Genomic DNA, 10,145 nt, shown 5'->3' on the forward strand with positions numbered 1-10,145 from the left:
TCAGGTTGCCGAGAGGATTGTGCGAGAACATAACTTCAATTATAAGGCATTTTTGGTGGGGGAGTAAACAGGGAAGAAGGAAACCGAGCTGGGTGGTGTGGGATATTATGACTAGGCCAAAACACCTGGGAGGCCTGGGTTTTCGTGACCTAGAGGTCTTCAACTTGGCATTACTCGCACGTCAAGCATGGCGGACTATGAATGACGAGTTGTCTCTCAGTACACGAATGCTGAAAGCTGTATACATCCCTGACAACTCGCTACTGGAAGCCGCGCTTGGTCCTCATCCGTCTCAGATTTGGAGGGCGATTCTTGATGGCCGAGACATCCTATCACAGGGGATAGTACGGAGGATTGGAGACGGGGAGACTACAGATATATGGCTGCATAACTGGATTCCTAGGGATAACTACAAGAGGCCCATCACGTCACTCATGGCTAATCCCCCCACCAAGGTGGCGCAGCTGATCAATGCAGGTACGGCCTCATGGAATGAGGAGTACATACGCACTATATTCACACCCTTTGATGCTGCAGTGATCTTGAAGATACCTTTATGTACACGCAGGGTCCCAGATTTTTTGGGGCCTGGCACGAGGAGAGTCGAGGTATTTTCAGTGTGCGTTCAACATACCGAATGATAATGCGGACGAAGCTGGGCCGAGAAGCGTGGATACACGAAGAGGAGGGAACCTCGGTTGGACAGAATGAGAGCAATATGTGGAGTATGATATGGCACATTCAGGTTCCGTCCAAATTAAGAATGTTTGTATGGCGCCTTGCAAGGCATTCCATGCCCTGTGGAGAGGCTCTTAAGCATCGTAATATGGCAACGACCGATACTTGTATGCTGTGTGGGGCGATGGACACTTGGAAACATGCTTTATTGAAGTGCCCAATGGTGGGCGGTGTGTGGGCACTAGCCCCTGATGATCTTGTGCAGGCCATGAGTGAGCGGCAAGAGGACATGGCCAAGGACTGACTCTTTGCTATACATAAAATGTTGCCGACAGATTTATTTGAAAGGCTCATAGTTACACTTTGGGCAATCTGGGGAGTGCGGAGAAAGGCTATCCATGAGGATATTTTTCAGTCTCCGAGCTCCACTAATGGTTTCATCAATAGCTACTTGCGGGATCTCCATGTTTTGAAACCCAAGCATCAGATACCAAGTGCTACTGCAGCTAATAGGTCCACTCGATGGATCAGGCCGGTTGAGGATACGGCAAAGGTGAATGTGGATGCCGCTGTCTCTCGACGCGGCTACGGTGCGATTGGCGCCATATGCAGGGATCAGAATGGGGTTTTCTTGGGAGCGTCCTCCCTTTTTTTCAGAAATATAGATGATCCACAGACCCTCGAGGCGCTTGCGATAAGGGAGGCTTTAGCTCTCTCAGACGACCTTTATCTTCGGAGGATCCATGTCGCATCGGACTGCAAGGGGGTGGTCGAGGAAGTACGGAAGGAAAATGCAGCAAGTTATGGAGCAGTTATTCATGAAATAGTAGACCACTCTGTCTTTTGATTTCTGTAAATTTAGTCATGAGTTTAGGAGCTTGAATTATGAAGCTCACAACTTAGCGAAACATGCTCTTACTCTCGGTGATGGCCGCCATGTTTGGTTAGGGCATCCCGGGAATCTCTCTTTCGTCCCTGTAAACGTGGTGACGGGATAATAAAGAGTTTTGCGAGGTTGTCTCAAAAAAAAAAACAGTTCTGTGTTGCATTTGAACTCAAATTTCTCTTTTTTCGGGTGAACGCTTTCATTTCCTCTCATATATATCCCTGCTCTATCTTCCCCTCCATCAACGTATGGAGGACCTGCCCACTTTCATTGAAGATTTTTTTGCCATTGTTTGATTGTGCCTCATCACCAAATTTGTTGACATTGACATGGGACTACAGTCATCCAATTCCGCGTTTTTTTAGCTTGTCCTTTTGTCATCATGTGTGACCTTTTGATGTGCTTCCCATCCGGAAGCAAACACATTCAGAAATCTGATGTTCATATTACTATAATTTTGATCTGCTCCATATATGAATGCCCCTAATTTTATAGAAATCTGTTGTGTCAAGAGCCTGATGTAATGTTGGCATTTAAAATATTTCGGCGGATCAATAACATCAGATTCATGAGTGGCTCGTGGCCATTGTGTTACATTGTTCAAAACACAAATTAATTCTCAGTTGCTCGCACAGTTCTTGCCAAAAAACGAAAAACAGCTTCTGTAAATACAAAGATCACATGCACAGAGACATGTACTATTTTTGGGCCATAGTTGGGCTTCAGTGAGCACTGATTTACTGCAAGACTCCAGCTGAGTGTATCATTTTCAGGAGGCACTGATGTACTGCAAGACTCCAGCTGAGACTTCTTTTTTTATATATATGCCCCTCTAGAGAGGGGCTGATATATGATAGAACTAGAGAGAGAGAATGTTTGACCACACAATTGTGGGTTCCGTGTTACCTCATATATATGGACAGATTACAAGATAACCATGGAAACAAATCAATACAATCCTAACCATAATGGCCCGATTTATATGCAAATATAGGAGCACTAAATATGGCAGGGTATGATCTGATCGGATTGCCTAACAGCCCCCCGCAGTCACAACGGGAGATTCTCGGACGCTGAGACTGGACCGAAAATCCAAGAACAATGGCGATGGCAAGCCTTTGGTGAAGATGTCCGCGAACTGCCGGGAAGAAGGCACATGAAGAACTCGAATGTGCCCAAGCGCAACGCGGTCTCGAACGAAGTGAAGATCAATCTCAATGTGCTTGGTGCGCTGATGCTGAACAGGATTCGTGGACATGTAGACGGCGCTGACATTGTCGCAAAAAACGACTGTGGCAGCAGGGAGAGGTCGGTGAAGCTCCTGGAGGAGTTGGCGAAGCCAACTTGCTTCAGCGACGGCATTAGCAACAGCTCGATACTCTGCCTCTGCGCTAGAGCGGGAGACGGTGTGCTGGCGCTTGGAGGACCACGAGACCAGGTTGTCGCCAAGGAACACACAGTAGCCGGATGTCGATCGGCGAGTGTCAGGACAACCAGCCCAGTCTGCATCAGTGTAAGAAACAAGGCGATCCGTAGAGGAGGGTGTGAGCTGAAGGCCATGGTGCAGGGTACCCTTGACGTAGCGGAGAACACGCTTGACCAAAGTCAAGTGCTGGTCGCGGGGATCATGCATGTGAAGACAAATCTGCTGGACGGCGTAGGCGATGTCAGGACGTGTGAACGTCAGGTACTGAAGAGCACCGGCTAGACTCCGATACTCCGAAGGATCAACAACAGGTGAGCCGACAGCAGCAGCCAGCTTGGGCGATGTGTCCACGGGTGTTGAGGCAGGGTGGCAAGAGCTCATGCCAGCACGCTCGAGAATCTCGAGAGCATACTGGGTCTGCGAGAGGAACATCCCACAAGAGTCACGACGAACAGCAAGGCCGAGGAAGTGGTGTAGCTCGCCCAAGTCGGTCATGGCAAACTCGGCGCTGAGAGCGGTAATTACACGCTCAAGCAGAGTCGATGTAGAAGCTGTGAGGATGATGTCGTTGACGTAGAGGAGAAGATAAGCAGTCCCCATGGAACCATGCAGAGTGAATAGCGATGTATCCGACTTGGAGCAGGTGAAGCCGAAGGAGGTGATGAAGCTCGCAAAGCGGTGATACCACGCACGAGGAGCTTGCTTCAGGCCATAGAGAGCTCGGTTGAGGCGGCACACATGGTCAGGATGAGCAGAGTTAACAAAGCCAGCTGGCTGGTGACAAAGGACCACCTCGTTAAGACGCCCATGGAGAAAGGCGTTCTTGACATCGAGCTGGCGAATCTTCCAGTTGGAGGAGAGTGCGATGGAGAGGATGACCCGGATGGTAGCTGGTTTAACCACCGGGCTAAAGGTCTCGTCGAAGTCGATGCCGTGCTCCTGGGAGAAACCACGGAGGACCCAACGTGCTTTGTAGCGGTCGAGGCTGCCATCGGGTTTGAACTTGTGACGAAACACCCACTTTCCAGAGACGACGTTGGCGTTGGCGGGAGGACGCACAAGAGCCCATGTGTCGTTGGCGAGAAGAGCACCATACTCGTCTGTCATAGCCGCGAGCCAGTTCGGGTCTTCGAGAGCACCACGAACAGACTTGGGAACTGGCGATGGGGCAACCGCGGGGGTGACAACAGGAGTGGCCGCGGCAACGGCATGAAGGTTGAGGCGCTCGCGAGGTCCGATGATCTTGCCAGCCTGTCGGCGGGTGACCATGCGATGAACCGGAACGACAGGAGCCGGGGATGGTGGAGAAGATGAAGTCGGCGGAGTCGTGGACGAAGCCGTGGATGAGCTCGACGCGGGAGACGCAGCGCTAGAGGCCGCGTCCTCGAGATCAGCAGCAGATGCAGTGCCGTTGTCGGGCGAAGCCGGTATGGAAGCCTGCTGGGCCGTAGAGACCGGCGAGCGGGCCGGCGAGGTCGACGAGGCCGACTGGGCCGGCGAAGCAGGCAAGTGGGACGGCGTGCTCGGTGACGAAGAAGACCGTACCGGGGAGGCTGGGGTAGGTGCGAAGCGGGGTCCAGCGGACCGACGCGGGCCAGCGTGCATGGGAGGCACGGGGACCGAGGCGGGGACGTCGATCGGATCGTCGTCCGGGGCTGATGGCGATGCGTGCTGCTGCATATTAGACACAGAAAAATTGGGTGCAAAGGGAAATCGAGTTTCGTCAAAAATCACGTGGCGGGAGATGATGATGCGACGAGACTCAGTATCCATGCAACGGTAACCACGATGATTGGAGGGATAACCCAGAAAGACACACGCGGCGGAACGATGGGACAGTTTGTGGGGCATTGTGGCGGTGAGGTTGGGGTAGCATAGGCAGCCGAAAGTGCGAAGGAGGGTATAATCTGGTGGTTTTGAGAAGAGGGCGGAAAAAGGACATGGGGCGGCGAGTGCTTTGGTGGGTAGTCTGTTTAGGAGATAGGTGGCGGTGTGGAGAGCTTCGACCCAGAAATTTGGAGGCATACTCGCTTGGAATAGGAGGGTGCGTTTAATGTCATTGACAGTACGAATGATGCGTTCAGCTTTACCGTTTTATGGGGAAGTATAGGGACACGAGAAACACAGCTGAATCCCATGGTGAGCGGAGAGATTCTGGAGGGCGTGGTTGTCGAATTCTCGTCTGTTATCGCACTGAATAGCTTGGAGAGAGAGAGAACTGCGTGGCGACATAACCACGAAAGTTAGATAGTAGGGAAAAAGCTTCAGATTTTTTACGTAGAGGATACGTCCATAGGTAGTGAGTGAAGTCATCTAAAATAACAAGAAAGGATTTATAACCAGAAACACTCGCAACAGGTGAAGTCCAAAGATCACAGTGTATTAATTCAAACGGACGATGAATATTTGTTGTAGAAGTAGAAAAAGGTAAACGAACATGACGGCCAAGTTGACAAGCATGGCATAAACTAGGATCCTTGAGCACTTTATTAATAGGGAGTGATAATGACGAGGCGAGGCACCGGAATGCTTCGAGACCAGGGTGGCCGAGGCGCCGGTGCCAGAGGCTGGAGTCGACGGTGAAGGCGGTGTGGGCGTGCGGCAAGGAAGAGGTCGGGTATAGATCACCCGAGCTACTGCACCGAAGAATCACGGCTCCTGTCCTGAGATCCTTCACAGAAAAACCCCAAGGGTCAAATTCAACCGAGCATAAGTTGTCACGAGTAAACTGACGAACAGAAATTAAATTTTTAACGATGCGAGGGGTGACGAGAACATCACGAAGAGTGAGTTTGTGAGAGGAAGAAGTAGAAAGGGTTGCATGGCCGGAGTGAGAGACAGGAAGAGAAGAGCCATCACCGAACATGATGTGTTTATGTGGTGGATTAGAGGAAATAGAGGTGAGGTTACCGGCAGACGAAGACATGTGAGTGGAGGCTCCAGTGTCCATGATCCACTCCGTAGGAGCCTGCAGACTCATGGTGTTGAAGTAGTTGGCGAGAGCGGAGGGATCCCATGTCGGTGTCGAGGGGGAGCCGTGGGTGGGGTAGCCGCTGTAGGTGAAGGTCGCGGGTGATGGAGGCGCGGGCGACGGAGCTGGCAGGGCCATGTAGCCCTGAGCCGGGCGAGACGGCGATGCGGCAGGGTGCGGCCCGAGGAGGCTGGGAGCATGGCCGTGTCCAACGGCGGGGTAGATGGGTCCACCATGACCCGTCATGGGATACATGTGGATAGCGCCAGTCCATGGGTTTTGCAGGCTGGGGAAGAACGGGGCGCCACCGCCACCCATGTGCTTCTTCTTGCCCTTGTACCGGCCTGAGCCGGAGTTGTTGGGGGCGCCGGGGGCGCCATAGCCAGGGCGCCCAGCATGTGGTTGCTGCGGCGGAGGAGCAGGGCCGCCGCGGGAGCCTCCCGCAGGCGTGGTGGTGTAGAAGACCGCAGCGGACGATGAGCGCGTGGACGACGGCTTGAGTTCTTGGAGGAGAAGCATGTTGCGAAACTCAAGAAAAGTGGGGAACGACTTTAGGAGGGGCGCGAGGTTCCTGATTTCCTTGTAGTCGTCGTGGAGGCCCCTGATGGTGTTCCACACCAGGGCGTCGTCAGTGACGGGGGCGTTGACGTCCGCGAGGGCATCGGCGACCGTCTTCTGTTCGAGACAGTAGGCAGTGACGCTTTTGTCCCCTTGCTCAAGGTTGCGGAACTTCTGGCCAAGGTAGCCTGCGCGGGCTTGCTGGTTGTCCCGGAAGAGAGCAGTGATGCCGCCAAGGACAGCGTAGGTGGAGGTGCCCGCTGCCATGACCATGCCGGCGATCTCGGAGGTGATGGAGCCGCACAGCCAGCGAAGGACCATGGAATCCATCCGCAGCCACTCCGCGTCGGCCAGAGGAGTCGCCGTGTCAAGATGATCTGCGAGGGCGAATTGGGTGACCGCAATGGTGAGGTAGTACCGCCACTTGGTGAAGTTCGAGGCTTTGATGTCGAGGGTAACAGGGATGAGGCTCTTGATGTTTTGGATGGCCATGGCCTGAGCCCAAAGGGCGGCGTGGGGATGGGGAAGGTTGCTGGCGTCGGACATGGCGGCAACTGGGGAGGGAGAGGTGTTGCAGCGTGGAACGCGAGGGCGGCAGCGGTAGTGGAGAGGGGCGGAAGCGAATCGTTTGGCTGATACCATGATAGAACTAGAGAGAGAGAATGTTTGACCACACAATTGTGGGTTCCGTGTTACCTCATATATATGGACAGATTACAAGATAACCATGGAAACAAATCAATACAATCCTAACCACAATGGCCCGATTTATATGCAAATATAGGAACACTAAATATGGCAGGGTATGATCTGATCGGATTGCCTAACAATATAGTCTTGCCAATTATGATGGTTGCGAATGTGCATAACCGCAGCAAAAGTATGTCAATTCTGTTTTTTTTCTCTCGCTTGTCCTTTTGTCAGGGCATGTACAATGGTTGATAAGATAGTCTTATCTTAAGTCTTGCATGTAATTTAGAGATAACAAGAAAAAATGTCTACAATAGGTCATCTCTTAGCCTTATTTTAAACAACTAGCTATTCCTAAAAACGCGGTGAGACATATTGTACTAAAATATCATCTCTTGTCTTCTCTTAAATAAGAGAAGACAAACCTTTTCTTATGAGTTCTCTCTTCTCCACCTCATCATTTATCCTACATAGCACTCCTAAGATAGCATCATTGTACATGCCCATCATGTGTTGTGTTCGCCCCTTTCATGTGCAAACAAGTTTTGAAATCTGATGTTCCAATTACCATCTCCCAATTTTGCAAAAATCTGCATGTAAACCATTTCAGCGGATCAAGAACGTTGGGTCATGTGAATGGCTTGTGGTCATCATGTTACCTTTTTCAAAACTCAAAGTTTTGTTGCTAGTGTTGGGCTTCAGTGGGCACTGATGTGCTGCAATACTCCAGCTGAGTCCAGCATTTTCAGCAGGATATCACAGAATGATACGCAATCTAACAGCAGCAAATGAATGTTTTTCAATAATAGTTTAACATTGCAAATAGCAGCAGCAGATGAATGCTTTTCAATAATAGTTTTAACATTGCAAATAACAGCAGCAGAACAGCAGCTGACGAATTCTTTTCAACAATAGTTTACCATTGTGCATAATAGCAGCACAAGCAAAAAGAATTATAGTGCACCACCAGTCCACCATGCTAAAAGTCAAAAACAATAGGCTCGTTAACATCACAGCATCAACATGGAGCATCGGATCAGAAAGAAACACAACACATGAAAGACAATGCGGAAACCGAAACTGAGGAAGATTTCACCGAGGAAGAGAGTTCATCGAAAGATGAGCGAGCGAGCGGTAAAGCACCTCAAAGTTGCTCACAGAAACTGAAATTCATAAAGCAAAAGAGTATACCCCAACTTTCAAGTCCCTTTTATTAGGAACTTCAAAACCCTAGAAAAGAAACTTGGGATCCCATGGTGGGAGCGAGATGCCGCTCGTGCCACCTATCAAGGGTTCTTGACGATGAAGTTCTGGCGGCTGATGGGGTTCATGATGACCGGCGGCCCAGCGGTGCGAGGCCAGGCCTGGAACTTGGCGTCCGTGGCCTGAAACCACTCCCTGTCGGTCGCGGTCTTGCAAACAGTGCCTATTTCCAAAAGTAAGAAGCAGCGATTAGATGGATTCTTACAAGAGGTTAGGCACAGGCAGGCATCCTATGGGCATGTATGTAACAGCATGGTACTACTCACCTCCAAAGATCTTCTTGTCAGAAACGATCGTGTCGCAGACGTATGCAACGCCAAGGGATCCAACCAACGCGCCGATGATGCACTTTGTCGCCATTGCTACTGCACAATGAAGAGACGGGACATATATATTGTCAAATATAATGCATTGTTGTAAAGATACTATTCACATGCGTGTAAAATGGTCAGAAAGCATGACAGGCCAGAAAACAAAAAAGCACCCCCACTGGCCACTAAGACAATCAGTTGCTTTCCTGATTCGCATAGACATCCCGCGATGAGACAATGGTAGAACAGAATCAATCCAGTTGAACACGAGATGGATTGTGGTATTATTGGGCAAGTGAGGGGGCATGCATCTAGTGCACATCATGTGCAATGGTGCAGATGAAGTACCGGTTATTTGTTGCCCAACAGAAACTAAGAGAGATCATGTGCTGTTTTCAACATGCATATCTGGTGCGTGGATGTGTAGAGATTTAATAACCACCCAAAAATTGTTCGCCGGCTAGATTTTGTACCCATTTCAACATGCATCCCCTGAGTCCCTGACACAGCAGACATGTATCATATTCAAAAAATGAAACCAGGCGGCCTATCCAACCAGACGCATGAACAAGCACGATTCGACATACACACACAGCGCATCGCGACGCGGGGTTCGACACGGATCAGGCGGGAAACATCGACATGCGACACAGATCTGCGGCAGCGCCACACGAATCGGGGGAAAGGACGGACCACCGGATCGACTCGAGATCCGGGCATGGCTTTACCTGGCCGGCTGTGGCTTCGAACCCTAGGAGAGGAGAGGAGGGGAGGGGAGGACGGAGCGGGGCGAGGAGAGGAGAGAGCTACGGGGAGAGAGAGGTGGGTGGGAACTGAGAGATCTGGAGGGAGGGAAAGGGATGAGGATGCGTGTGGGGCCGGGCGGGTGCGGAGCCATCTGATCTGGAACCAGCGGTGGATGATGGGTCTCTGTGACGTGGAACCAAGGACGGAGAGGCCACGTCGACCACAACTAAAGTCTGAAGAACAATTGTTCAATGTAAAATTTGTCTTTTTTTTTCTTTTGAACTTCGGCGACCTTTATTACGTAATAACCATATCAGTTACAAGGGAGGGGATCAAGAAATCAAGGGGTGCTCATGTCAAACCCCATTAAGGGCCGGTTCTTTTCGGTGATTCTCCCAGAATCAACCCCCTCCCAGCTTCTCCCAAAATCGTCACTTCATTTTTTTTTACCATCCTATCTAGTTAAGGTCTAATTAGCTAGGATTGTAAAAAAACATATGGAGTGGTGATTCTGGAAGAGGCTGGGGAGGGGGGCGATTCTGGTAGAATCGCCCAAAAGAACTGGCCCTAAGCTTCCCTCTATAACTAGCCCTGGCTAGCGAATGCGCTACCGCA

The 10,145-nt window shown here is 50.8% G+C and overlaps 2 protein-coding genes across 2 annotated transcripts; both read right to left on the reverse strand.

Moving 5' to 3' along the window:
* Positions 1-5,623: 5,623 nt before the first annotated feature.
* Positions 5,624-7,170, reverse strand: LOC147987770 (uncharacterized). Its single transcript, XM_087540430.1, has 2 exons — positions 5,901-7,170; positions 5,624-5,661 (listed from the first exon to the last, which is right to left on the reverse strand). The coding sequence occupies exons 1-2, from the start codon at positions 7,159-7,161 to the stop codon at positions 5,624-5,626; spliced, it is 1,299 nt and encodes a 432-aa protein (XP_087396556.1). The 5' UTR covers positions 7,162-7,170.
* Positions 7,171-8,319: 1,149 nt separating this feature from the next.
* Positions 8,320-8,832, reverse strand: LOC147987771 (uncharacterized). The gene is made up of 2 exons (XM_087540431.1): positions 8,739-8,832; positions 8,320-8,635 (listed from the first exon to the last, which is right to left on the reverse strand). The coding sequence occupies exons 1-2, from the start codon at positions 8,830-8,832 to the stop codon at positions 8,496-8,498; spliced, it is 234 nt and encodes a 77-aa protein (XP_087396557.1). The 3' UTR covers positions 8,320-8,495.
* Between the last annotated feature and the right edge of the window lie 1,313 nt (positions 8,833-10,145).

Source organism: Triticum urartu, chromosome 2A (genome assembly GCF_056163025.1).
Source record: "Triticum urartu cultivar PI428250 chromosome 2A, HENAU_Tu73, whole genome shotgun sequence".
In the NCBI taxonomy this organism is placed as follows: Eukaryota; Viridiplantae; Streptophyta; class Magnoliopsida; order Poales; family Poaceae; genus Triticum; species Triticum urartu.

What these genes read in the sequence shown, in the direction of transcription:
- LOC147987770 (XM_087540430.1), bottom strand. Translation starts at nt 7,161, where the DNA reads ATGGTATCAGCCAAACGATTCGCTTCCGCCCCTCTCCACTACCGCTGC. An exon ending in TCACATGTCTTCGTCTGCCG is followed by an intron (nt 5,662 to 5,900) that starts GTAACCTCACCT and finishes TTTTCTGTGAAG; the next exon opens with GATCTCAGGACAGGAGCCGT.
- LOC147987771 (XM_087540431.1), bottom strand. Translation starts at nt 8,832, where the DNA reads ATGGCGACAAAGTGCATCATCGGCGCGTTGGTTGGATCCCTTGGCGTT. An exon ending in TGACAAGAAGATCTTTGGAG is followed by an intron (nt 8,636 to 8,738) that starts GTGAGTAGTACC and finishes TTTTGGAAATAG; the next exon opens with GCACTGTTTGCAAGACCGCG.